The sequence below is a fragment of the Daucus carota genome, chromosome 7 (assembly GCF_001625215.2).
Source record: "Daucus carota subsp. sativus chromosome 7, DH1 v3.0, whole genome shotgun sequence".
NCBI classification, from domain to species: domain Eukaryota; kingdom Viridiplantae; phylum Streptophyta; class Magnoliopsida; order Apiales; family Apiaceae; genus Daucus; species Daucus carota.
In genome coordinates, this window is record NC_030387.2 from 34,448,849 (window position 1) to 34,474,292 (window position 25,444).

Genomic DNA, 25,444 nt, shown 5'->3' on the forward strand with positions numbered 1-25,444 from the left:
CCTCAACAATATTTAATCAAAATAAGTATATTCAGTAAGGAGGGCTCTAAATTCCGACAAAAGTTTTGATTGTAAGAAAATTAACATAATGACGTGTAATAATCAGTTGCGTATCAGGGTGATACTCCACGGGTAGAGGAGTATCAGTGTAATTCCCACCAGGAATGGAGCAACATATTTGTAAACTTAATTAATTTTTTGGGCAAATTTACGGCCGAAATAGTCAATTTTCAACAATATTTAATCAAAATATAAATATTCAACTAGAAAGGGTCTTAACTACCCACAAGATACTCTAATATCGGAGGAGTATTGGGATGATACGTCACAACCAGTTGAATATAAAGGTGATACTTTTTGCTAAGGAGGACCTTAAATATCTACAAAAATTTTACTATGAGAGGACTATCACGATGATACATCACAACCAGTTACCTATCAGGGTGATACTCCATGCGAGGAGTATTAATGGATATTCCACTGGCAGTGGTATACAACATTTTATAAGTTTAATTAAATTCTTGGGTGAATTACTGGCCGAAATGGTCAAATTTTTCTTCTTCTAAATAATAATAATAAAAATATGAATATTAAGTGAGAATGAGCCTTAACTACCCACAAGATGTCTACTATCGAAGATGAATGAGGAAGATGCGCCACAACCAGTTGAATATCAAGATTATACTTCAGTGATGTAGGAATATCATCGTGAAGATTTGCTTACATTGTTTTAAGAATAATTATATCTATCTCACATTAACGTTCATTGCATGCTAAATAATAAAAAATATGTCTACACTGCAACAACAAGAATTCAAAATTTTAAGTTCTATATTTTTGACTTTGTTGAACACTAACAAGAATAACAATATTAATCATGCATACGAGAACATGCCCGTGCCTCGCGCGGGCTACGGTGCTAGTATTAATTAACTCAGAAAATGGTTTAAAATTTTTTTAGGACATCGTGAAATTGAAGGCAGGCGACACCCAGGCCAGCCACCCAATCGAGCAGGACGGGGTGCTTAAACAATACTGTACGAATGAATATTGTATGTAGGGGTGGCAATCGTTTCATTTCGTGTACTTTCGTTTCGTGTATTTTTGTATATTCGAAGGTGAAACCCGTATCCGCCCGTTATTAATTATTTTTTTTTTATACACTTCTTGGAGCTTGATCTTTAACCGGATGTACAACTCATTTTGTACAGCATCGCAAAATACAATAACTCCCTTACTGACAATATCAGAATAAGGAACCTGGACAAGAAAACAATAGTTAGAAATTCAATAAACTTTACAGCACTCCGAAAACTAGTATTTAAGGACTTTATAACATACTCCTATAAATAATGGAACTACACATGCATTGAAGATAAAAATATCACCTCTGAACCACATCCTCGAATGAAGACAGGTTCTGGATCCCATAACATACCAAGGCTCACCTTCTTTATCGTCTCAACCTGCAAATGAAGACCTCTTTTGCGTGTAAAAGGGTACCCTCGAGAACCAAACTTCATCAACACATCACTGGCACCAAAAGGTTCAAAGTACTGTCCATATGGTCCAATGACAACAAGTGAAGGATCCGGCTGTGGTCCCCCCAACTCAGACGGATATAGATACACACGTTGCAATTTCTTACAGTTTGAGTCTCTAAATGGAAGGGCCAACCAAGGCATTGTCCCAAATTCTTCCATGAAAGATTTTTCATTTGTGCACCCAAGTGTATTCCAGGAGTCATATATATAAACAAGTACAACCTCCAACTTCATTTTTTCTTCTTCGACCAAGACTTTGTACGCATCCTTAAGCCGTGCCGTCAAAGCTTTGGTACAACCCGATTCATAAAGATACAATATCACTGTCTTATCTTCAAGTTCAGTAACAAGCTCAGAGTCTTTTGATTTCATCTATGTGGTATATTTTTATAAAAACTTTATTTAATAAATAATAATTGCTTAGTGTATATATATAAATATTATATATTTTATTAAATCTAATATATCTATCTGGTATATTTTTATAAAAACTTCATTTAATAAATAATAATTGCTTAGTGTATATATATACACATTATATATATTTTGTTAAATCTAATATATATATAAATAATATATATTTGCTAAATCTAATAAGCTGAATATTGTTTTATGAATGGGGATGTGTACTTCTTGAACAAAAACTTTTAATGTTTGTTAGTTATTTCTTAGTATAATTTAAATGAGCATAACTTTCAAGTAGAGTATTACTTATTTTAATAAATTATTTATGTTGGTACTTATGTTTGCGCAAAAAGTGTATATATAAGTTTTTATGGGTAAGAGCTAAAATATTTTGACAAAAAAAAAAAATTCTAGCCCAGGTAGAGCTGAAATCCTGGATCCGCCCCTGAAAACACATGAACACTATATATGTCAATAAGGAATTAGTGCATTTCAGATTGATCATAGTATGGACACCGTAATTTGACATGCATATAATATTGTCATGCAATAGTCTATAAAATTTATAATTACCTTGTGCCCTTTATTATTGATGAGATAGTCACGTTGAGGGGAGGCCAAAAGCGCCGTGAGAGATGGATAATATCGAGCTCTATCATCTTGGGAAATAAGGCGTTCTATTTTTTGTTTAGAAAAAGGATAACCTGCAGCTCCATATGCTTGGAAGAGTGAAATCGCATTGTGTTGCATTATCACACCAGTGTTGCTGATCACAATTGAGGCTGGAGCATCAAAACCTCCCTATTCGGAGGCAATGAATTTTTTTGCCAATTGCTTCCTAGCTACCGAATCTGAGAAAGGAACTGCAGTCCACGGCATTGAACAAAACATATCCCGGAATTCATCTTCCTTCCCATCACCAACAGCAATGAAAACAACCTCAAAAGGACGATCTACATCAGAGAGCAACTCATTGTATATATCTGTCAAGTGAGCGGTGCTCAGCCAAGTAGTATTGTAATCCGGTGTTAAATGCTCAAATTGTAAGACAACCACCTTCGGTTCCAACTGCTCCCGCATGACCTGCACGAATGAATAATAGACATCCTTAAGCCTTCGAGCCCGTAATAAACCACTAATTCCAGTTTAATTCCAATCCTTCCCAATCAGTTTAATCCCAATCCACAAAATCTAAAGCAAATACAGACCGATTATGTGATACTCCCAAGCCACACTATGTATAACTTAACACCCACCCACCCCCACACCCACCGGCACACGCACCTACATACATACATAGTCTCTTGCACTCGTAAAAGCATGATTTAGAACCTGTTTGCTTAAGCATGTGTTTTAAGCTGAAAAATATTTGTTTGCGTAATAAGTCAGAATTAAGTCAGAAATTGACTTCCAAAAGTTAATCTGAGATACTTTGTTCGGTAACTTAATTTTTTGATAAATTTTTAATAATTCATAAATTATTGAAACTTAAAAATTATTCAAACAAACATTTCAAACCCATAATTTAATATATAAATTACGTTAAGTCATAAAGTTCAGTCAAAAAGACTCTTAGCCATGTCCCGGTGATTAAATCGACTCCCAGAACCAAACACAAGACATCTCAACATCTAACACAAGACAGCATAAAACTAAAACACACACAAACAAAGATATGTATACCAATTCATCAGAATTGCTTTTGACGAGAAAATCTCTGTCTGAGTTAAAGAGAAGGTCTCTTGCATCATCTCGCCGAGGCATGATCATTAATTAATCCTACTCTTCCTTCTTCAATTTCCCCTCTCGACATACTAATTCTACGACTTCTGTTCTTTTCGTACATATATACTTTTTGATAGGAGCCTGTTGGGCCATAGTAAAGCCGGGCCATAAAGTGAGATCTTAGAGCCACAACTTAGTAGGCCCACCAGGAGGAGAAAGGCTCATAAACCCAAGCCGAGCAGAGGAGAGGACAACTCTCAACTCACACTGATATTATTTTTTTATCATGTCTTTTATAATTTTTTTCATTACTTGATACGCATTTAAGTATATATATATAACTAGCATTTTACCCGTGCTACGCACCGAATGGTTATTTTTATAAAATAAAAATAAGTTTGTATACTTACAAATTCAAGTACATATTGTTTTATCATTTATATAATTTTATTACATAATATAGGTATAAATTTTTAAAAAAAACAATATTATTTCTTAAATACTCTGCTCAACACCCTCATATTATATGAAATGAAATAATCATATTTTCTTTTCAATCAAATATTATATAAGGATCGACTATCGTTTAGAGATCATGGAATGCGAATGCAATCCCTGCTCCTGGTTTCAGATCAAAAATCTGAATTATCTCAATTTCATACTGAATCTTGAATTTGCACCGATGTTGATCTAAACTAATTTGTTTTTATAATATGAGATATTGAAAACTAATAAGAGAACAAAAAATATACATATAAAATTATATTATCGTCAACAATTATGTAATATTTATGTATGAATTTTTTTTATAGTATATATGAGGATTGTGGAGGCAGTTAATAAACAGGGAAGGGAGCGGGGCGAGTAATTTCAAGGCCATAACTTTTTTCAATTTTCCGTATTAAATAAAGTAATGTCAGATTAAGGTCGATCGGGTCGAGTGGATGCATCCCCTGATATCAGTCATTATTATTATAATATATAATTTAATTAATTTGTACGCAAAAATTCATTTATATCCGCCTGATTAGTCTTCGTTGCCATAGTTTAGAAAATGTTTATGCACTTAACTTATTTACGAAGTAATATAAATTATTAAATTCAATGGAGCATGCCTTAAAAGAATAAATTTGTAACAAAATCACTCATGTAAATAAGATTTTATGAATTTAAAAAGATAAATTTATTTTATTTTTATATCTATTTTAATCACGAACATAATGAAAATTTTGTCCTAGTAAATTGTAAAGTCATTGTGAGATTTCTATATTGGTCGTTCTGTATGTTAACTACTTGTGTTTATTTTATATTATTTTTCTCATTATAATTATAAATTTACACTTATAAAAACGATGTTTATATTAGAGGGTGAATATCCAATATAACTCATTTTCTGCGCATATTATCCATAATGATCACCCACACTAAAATGGACCAAAATAACCACAAAGAGTCGGATTCTCTGAATGCGAATACTGAGTGCGGATCTAGTTAATGCGCATGCTTTGGCTGATTTTGTGCATGAGCATTAATCGTGTGTGAGGATTAAATTAAATTTTAAATCTGCTTGCAAGTTACGCATATATAGTATGCGTGACCAACAAACACGCATAGTCAGAATGCGTGTCTTTTTTTTGTTCCCTTTTGAAAACACATATATGATCATACATACAGCATCACGGAGTCCAAAGCTATTTTGGATATGAAGAAATATGCATGGGTTGTCTTTATTTGGATCAGAAATACTCCGTAGTGGTTAAATCACTTGATTCATATACACGCATCCTTTGAATGCGCCACTGATTGGTTAAAAGAGGCATCAAAAAGGCATCAAACTCGACGTTTGTTATTTTGGGCGTGCATTACATAAATATTAGTTATTTAGGGCATTTTCACTATATTAGATGAGTATGAATTTAATTTTATAAAATACGAAATATTTAATTTTATATCATATAATACTCAAAAGACCATGTATGTCACGTAATACATGTTAATATTTTAACCACCGCAATAAATTAAAAATATTGTTTAGTCATATAAAAATTTATGGGTGGACTCGTATAAAATTATTTTAACCACCGCAACAAATTAGAAATATTTTATATTTAATTTTATATTATATAATACTCAAAAAATCATGTATGTCACGTAATACATGTTAATATTTTAACCACCGCAACAAATTACAAATATTGTTTAGTCATATGAAAATTTATGGGTGGACTTGTATAAAATTATTTTAATTTTAACAATATTGTAATATTTATGTATAATTTTTTTATAATATATATATATATATATATGAGAACTGGGGAGCCAGTTAGTGAATAGGGACGCGAGCGGGCGAGTAATTTCAAGGTCATAATGTTTTTTAATTTCCCCTATTGAATAAAGTAATGTTGGGTTAAGGTCGATCGGATCGGGTGGATACATGCCTAATATCAGTCGTTATTATTATATTATATAATTTAATTGATTTATACGCATATTCATTTAATTTGCATAATTGTCATTATAGCCATAATTCTGATAATTTGTATGCACTTAACTTATTTATGAAATAATAAAAATTACTAAATTCAATCGAGTATGCCGTAAAAGTGTATATCTTGTAAAAATTCGCTTATGTCAATAAATTTTATGGATTTAATAAAAAAATTGTCTTAGTAAATTATAAAATTACTGTAAGGTTTATGAAAACTGGTCATTCTGAATGCTAACTTGTATTTATCCTATATTATAATACCTGAGTCTACCCAGGTATGCAGTTAACCAATCACATTATAATTATATATTTATAATTATAAAAACGATGTTTATATTGGCTAAGTGTGAATTTAATTTTCTAAAATAGTAAATATCTAATTTTATATATCATATAATACTCGAAAGACCATGCACGTCATGTAACATGCTAATATTTTATCCACCGCAACATAAGGAAACTGTTTTTCTTTGCCATCAAGTAAATAAAAAGCTCGTTCTAATCTGTAGGGTGTGGAGACTCGTATAATTTTAAAAAAGATTTATCAAATTGATCTAAACATATAATTATTGATTATTCATATAAAAAAATTTAAGGATGGACTCTGATTTGTTCTAAAATTATCTAAAGTTAACGAATGAATATCATTGGCCTAAAATAAGGAATGATATATTGGTACTAAATTAATTCATCTTTTTTTTTATTGGTTAACATCCTAAATAATTTATTTTTTCATAAATTGAATTGAATTGAATTAAATTACTTAAAGTAAATCTCAAATTCTATTATTATCTAATTAGATTATTTTTAATTAGATAATGAAAAGGAGTCTAATTAGTTTAGTTATAATCAGATAATGAAAAGGAGTTGATTAATTATATTGTATAATAAAAAATTGTATTGATTAACTCATGATTAACTTGTATGTGGTTAATATTTTGGATAAAATTTAATAGAAGAAAAGTTGGATGATGAATAATATTACTGCTAAAATAATTCTTTTTTTCTGATTGGTTAACTGCATAAGGTGGTTGAAAGAAAGTTGAAGAATTAATATGATTGGTCTAAAATTTAGGATTGGCATCTGATCAGTACTAAAATAATTCTTCTTTTTTGATTGGTTAACTGCATTTGAGGATGGACTCTGATTTGTTTTAAAATTATCTAAAGTTAACGGATAAATATTATTGGCCTAAAATAAGGAATGAAATATTGGTACTAAATTAATTCCTCTTTTTTTATTGTTTAACATCCTAAAATAATTTATTTTTTCATAAATTGAATTGAATTAAATTAAATTACTTAAAGTAAATCTCAAATTCTATTATTATCTAATTAGATTATTTTTATTAGATAATGAAAAGGAGTCTAATTAGTTGAGTTATAATCAGATAATGAAAAGGAATTGATTAATTATATTGTATAATAAATAATATTAGTGCTAAAATAATTCTTTTTTTCTGATTGGTTAACTGCATAAGGTGGTTGAAAGAAAGTTGAAGAATGAATATGATTGGTCTAAAATTTAGGAATGACTTCTGATTGGTCCTAAAGTAATTCCTATTTTCTGATTGGTTAACTGCATATAGTGGTAGAAGGAAAGTTGGAGAATCAATATGATTGGTCTAAAATTTAGGAATGAATTCTGATTGGTCCTAAAATAATTCCTCTTTTCTGATTGGTTAACTGCATACCTGGGTAGACTCAAGTATTATAATATAGGATATAATAAATAATTTCATAAATTCTTTTCTTAAAAATATTTTAATATTAAATTTTAATTTAGAAAGAAAAATTAAAATAATTTATAAAAACTACAGTTAATAAGAATTTTAAAATAATTCCATATAGATAGAGGTGAAATTACACACCTAGAGGGGGGGTGAATAGGTGTTATGGCTAATCTAACCGATTTTTATAAGTTACCGAAAAATTAATCTGTCAAAGACAGCCTGCTGTTAATTTTCAGAGTAAACAGTTAGCCTGCTAATAAGATAAATGCAATGCAGATAATGTAAAGCAGTATGCTAGCAACACCAAGAATTTTAGCCAGGTTCGACCCCTAACCCTAATGGTCTACGTCCTGGTCCCCTACCAACTGGTAAGAGATTATATTATTAATCAATAATATCAACGATTACAAGATTCAATAATATAACTCCCTTTCTCCCTTGTTCCTGTTATCAGCCTGCTGAAACCCCTGAACCACGAACCAAAAGCTCTCCAAGACCTATACTTCCCAAGTATACTCTTCTAGCTAACTAGTCCCCTTGTTCCCTTGTTTCACAAGCTCGATACACAGCAACAAAACATTACACCTTGAACAATACAATGAATAAGTGTAATACAACCGAAACTATGAACTCTCAATATAGATATATATACGAATATAAGTACTAGAGCTCAATAAAAGATTTAGCAATGTAAAGAGTTGTATTTCAGAAAGCTTGGTGTGTTCTACTTGTTCTCTACCGAAAATGAAAGCACACACAAATTTATATACATCATACCAACGGTCATAATCCAACAAATTTCCCAACGATCTTGGTAACAACCTCACGTTTAAATTTGAATTGAATGATGAACGTTTGGATGACATAATACTGAGTAAAAGATAAAACACGTTTGAAATCATCTCAGTAAAGAATAAAATCCAACGATTTGAAACTAGATAGGAGTTTTAGATAAGATCAATTTGAGATAAAATCTCCTATTAGTTAGGAAAACGTTTTTGAATGAAAACTCTTTATAAAACTGAGCTCTAATATTTATATCAGATATATATAAATATTAGAATCCTTACAAAGTCGTTTCCTATTAAATCTCCTTGAAAATAGACTTTGATCTTTATCCGATTGTTTCTCTGTTCACGCTGTAAGCCTGCTGATAGCTTGTAAATATTCCTGTAAGCTTGCTGACAGCTATAATCATGCTAACATCCTGAAATACTGTTAGTCCGCATAACCAACCTTTGATAGCATGCTAACACATATCAGTTTCATGTTATTAGCTTGCTGTTAGTGTCATCATCAAAACCTTGAGAGTATCAATCTCCCCCTTTTTGATGATTACACTATATTAGGAAAAGTAATAAACTCCCCCTAAATATAGCAATCTAATATCACTAAACTTTCACAAATATCACAGAGAATAAAATCTAGCAGATAATCCTAATTCACAGATATGCAATATTTAACACAGAAAACAATTAACCAAAGCAAATATGCATAGATAATTCAAATAATCCTAACCAGGATAAACCACCTGGTATCCACAAATATTATCCATCAAAACAACTTAAACAGCTTAACTCAGGATAAACCACCTGAGATCACCAAATTTAAATCCAACCAACACAAAAACAACTTAGTCTTAAGCAAATTAAACTTAGGGCCAATAATGTACTTAAGCAGATTAAACTTAAGTAAAAGTCTTATTAATTTCCTAATTTCCTCCCCCTTAATCATTAAAAAAAGTGAGAAAATTAAGTTCCAGCCTTGTCATGATCATCCTTGTCCTTGGCAAACTTCTTGGCAAGCTCTGCAGCAATCAGATTTTCAGCCATCAGTGCATTCCCAGCAGCAGCATACTTAGAATCCGTTCCAGCTGCTTCCTTCAGCGCATCCAAAGCTGTCCTAGGCCTTGGACTTTCTGTGGCATCATCTTCTGAAGTGAAAGTTGCCTTGACATCAGATGAACCACCAGACCCATACATACGTTTGCAAAGTTCATAGGCAAAACTTCCAGAACTGCATTTCTCAGAAGCAGTTGAAGTTCGTGCCCCAAACATCATATCCTTCCAAAAACTTACTTGAGAAACCAGATCAGCCATCTGCTCAGACAATTGCTTTTGCCCATCCACCAGCTGCTGATGATTGGAACGAAGCTCTTCCATATATTCCTGAATCTCTTGTGCAGAGATTCCCAAATCAACAACGTTCACAGATTGTGATGGAGGTGGAGGAGGAGGAATCTCAACCACAACCAGATTCCCATCCTTATCCAGCTTCAGACTTGATTGAGTCAAGAATTTCAGATCAAGAAATTCCTTAGCAGTTACAGTGTCCTCATCAACAAATGACACTCCAAACCATTCAAACACTCTTGTCAACAACAAACCATAAGGTAAGCCACCCGAAGACTTACCCTCAACAGATTCCATCATATTCTTTAAAATCAAATCAGGTAGATCAAATTTCCTACCAGCCATTAGCATTGAAACAACAACAATATCTTGCGAAGACAAATTAGACCTAGTACCAAGTCTAGGACTAACATTCTCAATAGACAGCTTAAACAAAGCTTGAGCAAGTGGAAGCAACTGAGTAGTGGAAGGAAACATATTCTCAGAAACATTGTCAGACCCAGTTATCAATTTTAATTGATCAGTGTGAGAGAAACCCTCAACATCTTTAGGTCCTCGTTTAGTGTGTATAGACACAGTAGACGGAGGAATTTTCAAGATAGCACCCAAAAACATGGACGATAGGCAGATTTTGACATCCGAAACAAATGAAACATATTGATCTGACCCAACCAGTTGAAGATTTGCATAAAACTCACGCACTAAAGCAGGATAACAAGTCTTAGGCAAATCAATCAGAAAAGAGTGAAACCCTAGATCCTCAAACATCTTAACAATTCCACAAGTAACGAAAGTTTTGCCGGAAATAGGCTTACCCAAAATGACCTTGCGGCCGGCAAGACCACGAACAGCAATGACCTCAGACTTAACCTTCTTCTGACCCGATTCAACACCAGCATCACTTCGATTAACCCCGGATAACTCGTCGCCGCTTTCAATAGTAACCAACTCATCATCCTCTTCGTCAATCAACTTGCGCTTTTGAGATGTCGGAGTAGGCTGAGGAGTGTGAGCCTTGACATTTGCCCTAGTCTTCTTCCTCATCGCTAGTCTCAAACCGATTGATGCAATTGCGATTACAGAGAGCTTTCGGAGAAGGTGAGAGAAAACCCTAACGTCTCGGGGAGGGTTGTATATGTAGTTGAAGAGGCGTGGAGTGAGGAGATATTTCAACACTCTTTTAACAATTATCAGGGGAGTAGTTTTAGGAATAAAAATAAACGAAGTGATATTCCTAAAATAATTCATGTTAATCTATTAGCTCCCGAAAGATTTAAAACAAATAACCACTTATCACTTATCACATCTATATATATATCCAGTGTAACAGATTTGAATTTTAAACTTATCATAAATTACACAGATAAGCACATAATCACGTATCAAAATTCAACACAAAATTTCAACTTTCTAAACATACAACGGCAATATCATTTAAGAGCACAGATTTCAAATAAACACTTAAACTGACCGGCATGCAAAATAAACAAATATTATGTAAAATACTAGTAGTAAGCTGATAGTACCCGGACCATGCTTAAGAGCCTGCTGACTGCACATCACACATACCCAATTCCCTTCTCAGCACGACATAACGTTCTTCAGGAAGAGGCTTTGTGAAGATGTCAGCTAGCTGATCTGCTGTAGCCACAAAAATAAGCTTGACAGCACCCTTTGCAACATTGTCTCTCAGAAAATGATGTCTAACATCAATGTGCTTTGTCCTTGAATGATTGACTGGATTTTCTGAAATGTTGATTGTACTTGTGTTGTCACAAAAGATAGGAGTTTGCTTGCATTTGATTCCAAAGTCCTTCAATTGTTGTCTCATCCATAGCATTTGAGAGCAACAGCTACCAGCTGCTAAATACTCCCCCTCAGCTGTAGATAGAGCAACTGAAGTTTGCTTCTTGCTTAACCAAGAAACTAAACTTTGACCCAAAAATGCACAAACACCACTTGTACTTTTTCTATCAGTTTGACTACCTGCATAATCTGCATCACTATACCCAACAAGATCAAAAGCATTTGTGATAGGATAGAATAAACCCAAAGTGATAGTTCCACTTAAATATTTAAATATTCTTTTAACAGCTTGTAAGTGAGAATCCTTTGGTTTTGCTTGAAATCTAGCACAAACACAAACACTATACATAATATCAGGTCTAGAGGCTGTAAGATAAAGTAAACTACCAATCATACCTCTATACATTCGAATATCAACATCTTTACCATTTTCATCTGCTGTCAGCTTGCTGACAACGCTCATCGGTGTTGATTTCGCCTTGATATTCTCATATCCAAATCTTTTGAGTAGATTCTTGATATACTTGGATTGATGCACATAGATTCCTTCTGGAGTTTGCTTAATTTGGAGCCCCAAGAAATAATTGAGCTCTCCCATCATGCTCATGTCAAACTCACTATGCATGCACTTTGAAAACCACTTACACAAAGAATCATTAGTAGATCCAAATATAATATCATCTACATATATTTGAACAACTAATATGTCTTGACCTTTAATAATGGTAAACAAAGTAGGATCAATTTTACCTCTAATGAAACCATTTTTGATCAAAAATTCACTTAACCTTTCATACCATGATCGAGGTGCTTGCCTTAATCCATAAAGTGCCTTCTTGAGCTTGTAGACACGGTTGGGATATTTTTCATCCTCGAATCCTGGTGGTTGCTTGACATAGACTTCTTCCTTTAGATATCCATTTAAGAATGCACTTTTGACGTCCATTTGATGTAGCTTGAACTTCTTGTAGCATGCAAATGATAATAGCATCCTAATAGATTCCAATCTTGCAACCGGAGCATATGTTTGATCAAAATCAATTCCTTCTTGCTGATTGTATCCTTGTGCAACAAGTCTAGCTTTATTCCGAGTGATAGTACCAAATTCATCAACTTTATTCTTGAATACCCATTTGGTTCCAACAATTGAAGCATCCTCTGGTGGATCTACAAGTTCCCAAACATCACATCTTTCGAATTGGTTGAGTTCTTCTTGCATTGCCATGATCCAATTTTCATCTTGTAAAGCTTCTTGAACATTCTTTGGTTCCTCTTGAGCTATGAAGGCAGCATAAGCACAAATGTTGGCTTGAGCTTTCCTTGTCTTGATTCCAGCTGATTTATCTCCAATGATCAACTGAGGAGGATGATTCTTCACTGTTCTAGTTGATTTTGGTAGATTATGTTGAGCTATGACCTCTTCATTCCTTGTAGTCTGTCTAGGAGGAGTCTGATCAACAACATTTTGGTTTGCTGATGAAGTTTGACCTCTGGATTCATCCAATGTAAGCTTTGACATCTTATCCAAGGTTTCCTCAAGAGATGGAGTGGATTCAGTAGCTTTATTGCCTTCTGAAGTTGTGGCAGTTGACTTGTCAGCTTGCTGATTTCCAGTTTCCCTCACTGTCAGCTTGCTGCTAGTACCTGTACCTGCACATTCTTCCTCATCCCTTGCAAGATCATCAGTAGACTCTTGAAATGAAACATCAATAGACTCTTCAACAGTATGTTTAGCAAGATTATACACTCTATAAGCACGACTTGTTAAAGAATAACCCAAGAATATAGCTTCATAAGATTTAGAGTCGAATTTACCATCCCTATCAATGGTTTTGAGTACGAAGCACTTAGATCCAAAAACCTTGAAATAACTGATATTAGGCTTCTTTTTCCTTAGCAATTCATAAGGAGTCTTGTTGAGAATTGGCCTGATAAGCACTCTGTTAAGAACATAGCTTGCTGTGTTGACAGCTTCTGCCCAAAAACTTCTTGGCAGCTTGCTCTCCTGCAGCAATGTCCTAGCTGTTTCTTGTAAGGACCTGTTCTTACGCTCTACAACTCCATTTTGCTGAGGTGTACGAGGTGCTGAGAACTCATGTGAGATTCCTCTTTCTTCACAATGAGTTATGAAGTCTTTTTGGAATTCCCCACCATGATCACTTCGAATACCTACAAGTCTTGTATCTAGTTTGTTCTCAAGCAACTTGATTAGTTTCTCAAATTCACTAAAAGCACAATCTTTAGTACGCAAGAATAATACCCAAGTGAATCTAGAATAATCATCAACAATAACAAAGGCATATTGTTTACCTCCAATACTCTTATAAGCTTCGGGACCAAAAAGATCCAAGTGAAGAAGCTCTAAAGGTTTAGAAGTAGATACCATTTTCTTTGCCTTATGTGGAGTCCTTGTTTGCTTTCCCAATTGACAAGCAGAACATGTCTCCATCTTGACATACTTAAGCTTTGGTAATCCTCGAACAAGCTTCTTTGCTGACAGCTTGCTGAGATGATCCATATGAGCATGTCCAAGCCTTCTATGCCAAATTTCTGGATGATTATCCACAGCTGCTAAACAAACACCTGCCTCCTGTTCTTCAAAGTTCAAAACATATATATTTCCTTCTCGTTTTGCAACTAGAGGAGTTTTGTTAGCACCAACAAGTATAGTACATTCATCCTTACCAAAGTTAACAATATGACCATCATCAAATAACTGACTTATACTAAGCAAGTTATAAGTAAGACCTTTAACATATTGTACCTTGTTAATAGAAATGATACTATTACCTATAGTTCCTTTGCCAAGAATAGGAAGAGTTTTGCTATCACCAATTGTGACACGACCACCCTTCTTCATCTTCAAGCTTAGAAACTGAGATTTGTCTCCACTCATGTGCCTAGTGCATCCACTATCCAATATCCATTGATTTGGCTTTACTTTAGACACGAGACAAACCTACAAAACAAACACAAACAACTCAACGTTTTGGTACCCATATTTTGTTGGGTCCAGCAGTGTTAGTTGATAAAACATATAGAACATTAAGATCAGATTTCTTGATCCACATTTGGACCACTTTAGAACTCTTCTTCCATGTTCTGCTGGTCTTATCAGCATACTGTCTCGGAGCTGTCTTCTGTCTGTTTCTGTTGTCAGCATACTGTCGGTGAGCTGACTTCCTTTTCCAGCTTGCTGATTGAGTATTCTTCATTGGACAATTGTTAGCAAGATGGCCCTTCTTTCCACACTTGTGACAAGTTACCCAAGGCATGGCATAATTATATGGAATGCCATTTTTCCCTTCATATCTCATTGAAGATGTGGATGTAGAAGCTGCACCAATGCCTCCTTTATCATGAGAACCTTTAGCTTGTTTCATTATAGATTTGAGACTTTCTTCTCCTTGAACAAACTTTCCCATGGCTTTCTGAAGATTTTTAACTTCTTGCTCCAATGACTTGATCTTTTCAGCTTGAATAGAGATTTCGGCTAAGCTTTGGGATTTGCTTAACTCGAATGCCTCCAAGCTTGCATCCTTAGCTTTAAGATCTGCTCTTAGCGAGCTGAGTTCTTTCATGAGTGTATCATTCCTTCTTTGGATTTGCATGTTGTTTCCTTCAAGTTGTGAGATTTGTTCCTTGAGAGTAGCAATGATTCCACTGCTTGCCTTGGCACTCTTTTCATTCAAGAAATCACCTATGACTTTCTTCAAATGAACATTTTCTTTCTCGAGCTCATAGTTCTCATTCTTTAGATCAATGAGTTCCATAATTGATAGACAACTCTTATCCTGCATGGTTAGTTCACAAGATGTTGTATCAATAGAATGTAATTCAGAATTAATAGAATGTACCTCACTATTAGTCTCTGAATCTGAATCAGTTGTCTCTATTGAACCATCGAGACCAACAAGAGCCAAGTTAACCATCTCATCACTTGAAACATCAGAAGCTGATTCATCTTCATCATCACTCCATGTGAGAAGTGCCTTTGATTTCTTCTTGTTCTTGTAATCAGCTTGCTGTTTAGACGGCTTAGACTTGTTTTTCAGCTTGTAGCAATCCCTTTTGAAATGTCCTTTCTTGCCACATTCGAAACATGCATCATCTTTTGGATCTTTCTTTGCACCAAAAGCTTTGCCCTTTTCTCTTTTCATCCTATTCTTCTTTTCGATCATTCTCTTGATTTTTCTGGACATAAGAGCTAGATCCTCATCTGATTCTGTTTCCTCATCTGATTCCAGCTTGCTGACAGAGGAGTGCAGTGCAAGATTCTTCATTTTCTCTGTTGGCAGCTTGCTGCTTTCTGAGCTGTTAGCTTCAATCTTAGCTTCAAATTGTTCCAACTCAGCAAATATAGCCAGGTGATCCATAGTATCAATGTTAAGAGCTGACTCCAATGCTGTGACCTTGGCACCATATTCGAATGGAACAGCATTTAGAATATTCATGTTGATTTCCGATTGAGGAATCTTTTTGCCAAGTCTTTCAAGACTGTTGAGAGTGACTTGGAATCTAGCTTGGCTTTCTCGAATGGATTCTCCCTTCTTGATAGCAAAGCTTCCAAATTCTTTCATAAGCTTTCCGAGCTTGACTTTCTTTAATGCCTTTGAGCCTTCGTGATATGTCTCCAATGCATCCCAAATTTCTTTTGCAGATTTGAGAGAAGAGACCTTGTCATATTCAGCTTGATTCAGCCCATTGATTAATGTACTCCTTGCTTTACCATTGGCAGCAACCTTTGATAGCTCGTCCGCTGTGAGAACATCAACGTCCTTGACTTTGCCATCGCTATCACGATATTCATAAGGACCTCTTTGCACAACTCTTTGCATTAGGGGATCTCTGGATAGATGAGCCTCCATTTGGCCTTTCCACCAGTTGTAGTTGTCAGAACCCGTGAGGAGAGGAGCTCTAAAATCGGACTTTCCCTGAAAGTTATCAGCCATATCGATCGATACTATTCCTGTTACAGAAGTATTAGTACAAACACAGCTCTGATACCAATTGAAATTACACACCTAGAGGGGGGGTGAATAGGTGTTATGGCTAATCTAACCGATTTTTATAAGTTACCGAAAAATTAATCTGTCAAAGACAGCCTGCTGTTAATTTTCAGAGTAAACAGTTAGCCTGCTAATAAGATAAATGCAATGCAGATAATGTAAAGCAGTATGCTAGCAACACCAAGAATTTTAGCCAGGTTCGACCCCTAACCCTAATGGTCTACGTCCTGGTCCCCTACCAACTGGTAAGAGATTATATTATTAATCAATAATATCAACGATTACAAGATTCAATAATATAACTCCCTTTCTCCCTTGTTCCTGTTATCAGCCTGCTGAAACCCCTGAACCACGAACCAAAAGCTCTCCAAGACCTATACTTCCCAAGTATACTCTTCTAGCTAACTAGTCCCCTTGTTCCCTTGTTTCACAAGCTCGATACACAGCAACAAAACATTACACCTTGAACAATACAATGAATAAGTGTAATACAACCGAAACTATGAACTCTCAATATAGATATATATACGAATATAAGTACTAGAGCTCAATAAAAGATTTAGCAATGTAAAGAGTTGTATTTCAGAAAGCTTGGTGTGTTCTACTTGTTCTCTACCGAAAATGAAAGCACACACAAATTTATATACATCATACCAACGGTCATAATCCAACAAATTTCCCAACGATCTTGGTAACAACCTCACGTTTAAATTTGAATTGAATGATGAACGTTTGGATGACATAATACTGAGTAAAAGATAAAACACGTTTGAAATCATCTCAGTAAAGAATAAAATCCAACGATTTGAAACTAGATAGGAGTTTTAGATAAGATCAATTTGAGATAAAATCTCCTATTAGTTAGGAAAACGTTTTTGAATGAAAACTCTTTATAAAACTGAGCTCTAATATTTATATCAGATATATATAAATATTAGAATCCTTACAAAGTCGTTTCCTATTAAATCTCCTTGAAAATAGACTTTGATCTTTATCCGATTGTTTCTCTGTTCACGCTGTAAGCCTGCTGATAGCTTGTAAATATTCCTGTAAGCTTGCTGACAGCTATAATCATGCTAACATCCTGAAATACTGTTAGTCCGCATAACCAACCTTTGATAGCATGCTAACACATATCAGTTTCATGTTATTAGCTTGCTGTTAGTGTCATCATCAAAACCTTGAGAGTATCAAGAGGGAGTGATAATCTAGTATGGAGTGCGAGCAACCGCATTAGTTCCTGGTGAAGTAGAGAAAATTTATAGACAATGCATTACAAAAATCTAACTCCAAAATACAATTCGAACACCCTAGCAGCAAGTGAAAGACCTGCTTGAATGGCAAAAAGCTCTGCAACAAGAGCATCATAAGAGATACTTAAACAAGGAGCTTAGCCCTGGTAATAGTACCAGACTCATCACAAACAACAACTCCATTCTGGTACCCTCTTTACTCCCACCAATAGCAGCATCAACATTAATTTTTATCATTCCTGGATCAGAGGGTTCTCATTTAGTCTAGTGGATATTCATGAAACATGATCATTCTTTTGATAATCAGAATCTTTTAGCTAAAGATGGAAATGGCTACTGAGAATAATGAACAGCCTAACAGTTTCAAGAGAAAGAAGTCTATAGTTTGGGATTACTATATATAGACTTCTTTCTCTTGAAAGTGTTAGGCTGTTCATTATTCTCAGTAGCCATTTCCATCTTTAGCTAAAAGATTCTGATCATCAAAAGAATGATCATGCTTCATGAATATCCACTAGATATGGCCTTGATCAGTTTTTGATTTGTTGATACATTAATATCCTCTTTAGAGATTGCTTTTCCATGCAAAATATTGTTTCTGGAAGTAATTCCAAATCTGCCAAGAGATAATAGTAAATAAATCAAAACTTGTTTGCTTAAAGAAAGCAAGATTAGTGAAACAGTAAACTTCAAACCTTTTGGTATCATTGTCGGAGAACCACCAATCCTGGAACAACCTCCTTAGCTTTGGAGCATACAGAAATGCAGCCGCCGCATGTACGAGGAATTTGAGACATTAGGAGATGGACAAAGGTTATAACTTATAAGGTATGTGAAGTACTAATGCATCAGGTTAAATATTTTTTAAGTGTAAGATAAGATGGTGTAGAACATAAAATTGACTGATGATGTTTCCGGGGATGCTGATCACAAAGTTTATTTGGTCATTATGCACTCTTTTAAGGACTAGGGGCAAAGTGTTAGAAATTTAGGAACTCTGGAGAAGTAGATAATGCATCTTTATAGTTGGCTCGTGTAAAAATTACCTTCGATAATATTCTGTGAAAATCCAATTTAGGCTTCTGCTTCACATAGGAAGAATAGGAGGACAAATTCCTCTGAGCAAGGCGTGCTTGTCCGCAGCATATTGAAGCCAGATGGGATGAGTTGGTCCATTGTTTACTGTGTGATCTCTTCTATCTCTTTTATCCTGAAACTTATAAGCTGAATGAAGAAACTCTACGTGAGTGTCTTACTCATGTTAATAATCTATTCCTTCTTCGGGATGCTTCTGGAAAAAGGACAAAAAGGAGGACATTGCATGATGTGCAATTCAAATTCACCAGCACATGACTCGAGTGATCATGCTGTCGAAGCCCGCAGCATCACAGTCGATATTGTTGGTGGGTACAGGGTGAAGGCTGCAAATGCACCCATACTAACCTTCATTATAACCAGGTACGGTGACATTGCTGCCAACTGCATGTTCACTTCAGCCACCGTGAGAGCATCAATGCTCGAGGTCATATGCGATATTGTCTTCAAAGCAGCAATGCAGCACATACCATATCGCATCTCAAAGCAATGGAGACTGAACTGCGAGATGCAGAGGCAGCTAGAATTGAGGTCTCCTGGCTGCAACTCTTCCTGACAAAGTTCCGTGAAGCTCAGGGGAAAAGTCCCTCAGGTGCTTGACCAAATGGATTCTAGCCTGTGGCTGGTTTCCAAAGCTGCAGAAAGGGATTTGGCAGCAGCTCAAAAGTGGGCTACGGAGTCCGAAAGCTGCTTGAGAGCATTAGTTGTGGTAGGGAAAAAGTTCCGAGATGATATGGCCCTCCATGAAGCCAAAGCAAGTGAGTGGCGTAATCCCCCCAATGAGCAGGCCAAGCTGCGAGTCCTTGGGATGTTGGATTGAGAATATAAAGCATACATGTGTAGTTTCAGGGTATAACTATGTTGTAAAATGTAATTTGTCCATTTGAAAAACATTTTGCAACATAGTTAAACTCCGAAACCACACATGTTTGCTATAAAATCTAATTCCAATATCCCAGGGCTCACAGCTTGGCCTGCCAATTTAGGGGATTACGCTACTCACTGTCCTTGGCTTCATGCTGGGACATGTCTTCACGAAACTTTTTCCCAACCAAAGCCAATGCTCGCAAGCAGCTCTCCGATTCCCTGGCCCATTTTTGAGCAGCTGCCAAATTCCTTTCAACAGCTTTTGAAACCAGCTTAAGGCTTGAATGCATTTGGTTAAGCATCAAGGGGCTTTTCCCGTGAGCTTCATGGAACTTTGTCAAGCAGTGTTGCAGCCAGTAGAGTCCAGTTCTAGCTGCCTCTGCATCTCACAGTTCAGTTTCCATTGCTTCGAGATGTGATATGGTCTCAGCTTCATTCCTGCTTTGAAGCCTCTTGACGATATCACATATCACCTCGAGCATTGATGCTCTCGCGACAGCTGAATTGAGCATGCAGTGTGCAGCAATATCACCATACCCGGCTATAATGGAGGTTACTATGGGTGCATTATCAGCCTTCACCCTGCACCCACCTACATTGACTGGGATGCTGCTTGCTTCGACCACATGATCACTCAATTCATGTGCTGGTGAATTCTTTCGTTGGACATCATGCAATGTCCTCCTTTTGATCCTTTGTCCAGAAGCAACCTGGAGAAGAAATAGATTATTAACAGTAAGACAATAACATCGAGTTTCTTCATTCAACTTATAAGTTTCAGGATGAAAGAGGTAGAAGAGATTACACTGTAAACAATGGACCAACTGACCCCATCTAGCCTCAATTTGCTTCGGACAAGCGCGCCTTGCTCAGAGGAATTTGTCGTCCTATTCTTCCAATGTGAAGCAGAATCCTGTATTGGATTTTGAAAGATTTTTAACATCAGATTAGCTTTTACAGGGGTGTAACTGAAAGAATAGATAATATTAGCTTCTGCAGTCTCAAACACTTTGCTTCTGTTCCTCAAGAAATGCATTATAACCATATAGATCTTGTTGATCCTCACATTTTCAATGAGAATTTCTGGACGAGAAGAATCAGCTTCAGCGCTCGGGAACCTGCATCAGAAAATCAAAAAGAAGAAAGTAGTCAAATTTAACTCGAATACTTAAAGAAAAAAGTAAATAATAACTAAAAATTATATACCTATAAAAATGTGATGATTGATTTTTTTTTTTTTAAATTTGGCAATATAAAAAAGGGGTTTCGCATATTTCACTTGGTACAGTAAATAAATGAAACATGTTAATTTAATAATTTACAATCATTCAATTTATCGTATATATTTTTATTATACTTTGATTATTTAATACACAATAATTAAGAAAAATGAAATATTGGTGAAATGAATGTAAATTACGTATCACGCATATAAAATTAAGTAAAATGTTAAAATACATAGCTAATAATTCATAATATTTCAATATATATACTATACATTTAAAAACACACACACACACACACACACATATATTATTTTGTATCGGGTTTATTTCGGGTTTTGAGTTCCGATCAGTTTTAAATCGGGTTTCGGGTCGGGTCTCGGTTCGTAATACCCGAGATCCAGCTCTAGATTCAAACTTTTTCGGGTTCAAACGGGTTCAAAAATAAGATCCAGATCTGGATCTAGATAAAAAAAAACCGGTTTCAGTTAGATCCAATCGGGTCAGAACGGGTTGGGTAAAATTATCATCCCTGCTTTAATATCTATCAAATGAGATAATTACATATCTATTCAAATGTTGATTCAATTAAAAGTGATTAAGTAACATATAGATCTAGATTAAAAAAAGTAATAGATCTAATCATATAAGATTGATTATCTTGAAACAGGCACAGAAGAATAAACAAAAATTTCAATTTACACAAAACGAGTAACAAATTTATCTATAACTATTTGAACGAACAAATCATAACGGTAGAATACATCAAACCTGTTGATAGGGAATCGTCATCATCTTCTGATCATCTTCGACATCTTTGGTATGATTAAATTGAACCATCTCAAATTTAAAATGAAGCGTATATGAAATAGAGTGATGGTGAATGAAGTAAAAAAAAAGGCAGCGGCGGCGGATGAGGTGAAGAAAGGGTTTCATGTAACCTACTTTTATTCCCGTATATATATAGGTCCAGCTCTACTTGAAATCAAAGCCGAAAAGAAATTATAAACGAGGGCCCAACCCAACAAAATTGACAGTCAAGTAACTAGATGTCGGCCCAATAAACTAGACACCCGATTAATTTATAAATTACAAATAGACTATACACAAAAAAAAATTACATCATTAACCAGTGAACAAAGATGTACGGCCTAATCACAATATTTTCATTAATTTTTGAGTGATTTTTCAAGTTCTTAAACTCTAACTATATATTTTACGGGATTTTCTAAATGTCTTGAAGATGTATGGACGAGTGTCTCATGTTAAGACTCAAATCTCATGTTTCCAAAGATTTTGTCGAAAGAATGAAAGTCCATGAAAGTTGCACCAAGACAATCTCACAACTATAATGAATGAACTTTAAAGAAATTATGTAGGGTTCTAAAGACCTATGAGCTTGAGATTCAACAAAATAAAGAGATGAAAAAAGATCAAAGAAAAGAGAAAACTGTTGTTTTGGTTGCTGAAAAGGAAGAAGAACAAGAGGTGGCATCAAAGGTCGAAGCTAGTAGAACCACACGAAACCATTATTAGTATAATTTATCATATTCATTATATGTTTGTGTTTGTGTGTGTTACTAATATCGAAGAGAATTGTCGAGACATGATATTAACATGTACAACTAATACTTCATCGAGAAGTCTTAAAGTTAAATCAAGAAATTGGCTATGTTAAGAAGTCTCAAGTATCTTTATGGCAAAATATGAGTCACTAACAATTAGTGATACATATTAACAAAGTTAATTATTAATTATGATACCACTATATCACACCATCCAAAAAAATGTTGTGCATAATCATTATATCGAAAATTAACATATGTAGTTATGTACAAATGATTAATCACACAATGTAAAAAAATTTAATTTTATAAAATTTAGTTGTCATATAGCAAGTTAAAGATATTGTTATGTACATAATGCCCTATTGATAAATATGAAAGTTGATGTTTAAAGACATACATGAAGTCTAAAATTGCATGAAGTGATGGTTCTCGCCATAAACATGTGGAGGAAATTGGACAATACATTTCTAAATTTTTATCGAGCAAAATATATGAATCACTTGCAAATAGCGCATTCTGTGATGATATATTGGTAACTCCATAACATATATTTGAAGAGAAAAAATTAAAAAATAAATGCATAATGCTGAAATCACGTATATGATGAAAACAAGTTAATGCCGAGAGTCATCGAATCAAGAAATGAAATATTTCTTTTATGCAAATGTGTCTGATCCATTTAGAACAATTTTGTAAAAATTTGAATGTATTGGTTTGTGATGTCTATATAGTATGTGCATTCTTATTCTTAATGTTAAAATTTTCGGGTCAATATTTCATTATTATTTTAGTTATTCAAATAAATTTTATTTAGTCTAAATAAACATGATACTCTAAAAATATAATAACTATAAATTAAAACATATAGTTATATGTATGTATATATAAGTTATTAAATGCATATGAAAATGATATGCACTGTCACGGCGAATAAATCATATTTTATGAAGATTTGAACTTAAATACTCTGAAATCTTAAAATTTTATAAAATGATGACTATTTACTTACAAATTTAATAGATTAAAAATATAACCCGTATATGAATTCGGATTAAATATGAATTATGGATCATATTCAGATAGGATCATATTATGAAAAATGATATGAGACTTAATTTGAGCGGCTATATAGTGCTCATATCTAGAATCATATTTTATCCAAATTTAATTTTTCTATTATATTTTGATCATTTTCAAATGAATATAAGATATATATCATATATAACCGGATATAAATTGAGATACTAGATAATCCGAATGCCGAGATATCGGCCCGTTTAGATGAGTTTAAAATAAGTGATTCTTGCTTAAAGTAAAGAGGTGAAGTAGAAGTCAGAAACAAGTTAAGACTTATAAGTGATTAAAGTGTTTGGTAAATAAGTAGAAACCATCAAACAAAAACCAGTATTTGTAGCTTTTTATAAGTACTTTCCGACTTTTTACACAAACATACAAATAATTGTTTATAACTTATAACTTCAGAAGCCGAACTTATTAGCCGGTTCCAAACACTCCCATCATATTGTCCGGATCAATAATCATTCCCCAGTTTCTGGGTGCAAGTTGAGTCAAAGTTGAAAGGCAGCAAGTTTCTAATATAATAATAACTTACAGTAACTTCATTGAAAGATTTTTAAACTCGTGATCATAGATAATTAGATACTCCCTCCGTCCCTAAATACTTTTCTCATTTGTCCTTTTCACGTTTGCCAATACACACTTTTGATTATTAATATCTTTGATTTTATATTAGTATTAAATATAAAACCTTCACCGTATTAAAGTACTCATAAATACGAATCCAACAAGATCACTCATTACTATATTTTATCTTATAGATTAGACGTAAATTAGTAATTTATCTCGTGTTATGAACAGTGCCGACATTTCAAACGAGAAACGTTTTTAGAGACGGAGGGAGTACCAGTTACCCATATTAGAATGGAATGGTCCTAGAGATTTCTTGGTGCGACACTAATTAAAATAATTAAAATATTAAAATCAACAATTTATAGTATCTTCAAGAGGAATATATATAACGGTTAGTTTTTTGACTAAATTGATTATGTAATTTTTTTTGCTAAGAAGACATATATATATATTCTCCAATAAGATTATTTATAATTGTGCTCGTGTAAAATTATATCTAAGTGATCACTTGTTTCAACAAATATATCAAACCAAACCTAATTGACCTATTTTTCATAAGGGGATGGAGGGTTGGAGTTATATAATTTTTAAATAATATATGAAATGTCATCTAAATATCACATAAATAATTTTAGCTAAGGATTTTTGGGTTTGGACATGCAGCGTTGAACATTAGCTTAAACATTACTAGATATATATATAAAATGATAATTAACACTGAAAATGGTTTAAAATTTTTTGAAGACATGGTGAAATTGAAGGCAGGCTCCCCCAGCCGCCCAATCGAGCAGGACGGGTGCTTAAAATACTGTACGAATGAATATGCATTAATCTCCTGTCCGGCTAAACTTATTTAATCCGATTAGAGATTTATATCGTGCGAAAATTGTGAGCTTAGACCTTATCGTCTCTAAAGTAGGGCTGACAATTTGACACGTAACACGTT

General features: G+C 34.2%; 1 protein-coding gene and 1 long non-coding RNA gene across 8 annotated transcripts in view; both read right to left on the bottom strand.

Moving 5' to 3' along the window:
* LOC108194947 (probable nucleoredoxin 1) overlaps positions 1-19,420 on the bottom strand; it is a 39,684-nt gene extending 20,264 nt beyond the window's left edge. The window contains exons 1-4 of one of the 7 annotated variants that reach the window (XM_064081289.1): positions 19,142-19,420; positions 18,791-18,840; positions 3,006-3,032; positions 2,523-2,932 (exon numbers count right to left, since the gene is read on the bottom strand). In XM_064081289.1, the coding sequence (XP_063937359.1) occupies positions 2,523-2,699 (177 nt within the window). In that variant the 5' untranslated portion in view covers positions 2,700-2,932; positions 3,006-3,032; positions 18,791-18,840; positions 19,142-19,420. Of the gene's footprint in view, positions 1-2,522; positions 3,033-3,632; positions 3,772-18,171; positions 18,326-18,790 lie in introns of those variants that run through there. The other 6 variants (XM_064081285.1, XM_064081288.1, XM_064081287.1 and 3 more) reach the window with 6 other exon arrangements.
* Positions 19,421-19,499: 79 nt separating this feature from the next.
* Positions 19,500-22,202, bottom strand: LOC135148082 (uncharacterized). Its single transcript, XR_010285958.1, has 3 exons — positions 22,052-22,202; positions 21,124-21,175; positions 19,500-21,025 (listed from the first exon to the last, which is right to left on the bottom strand). It is a non-coding gene; the product is annotated as an uncharacterized LOC135148082 (long non-coding RNA).
* Positions 22,203-25,444: the final 3,242 nt, after the last annotated feature.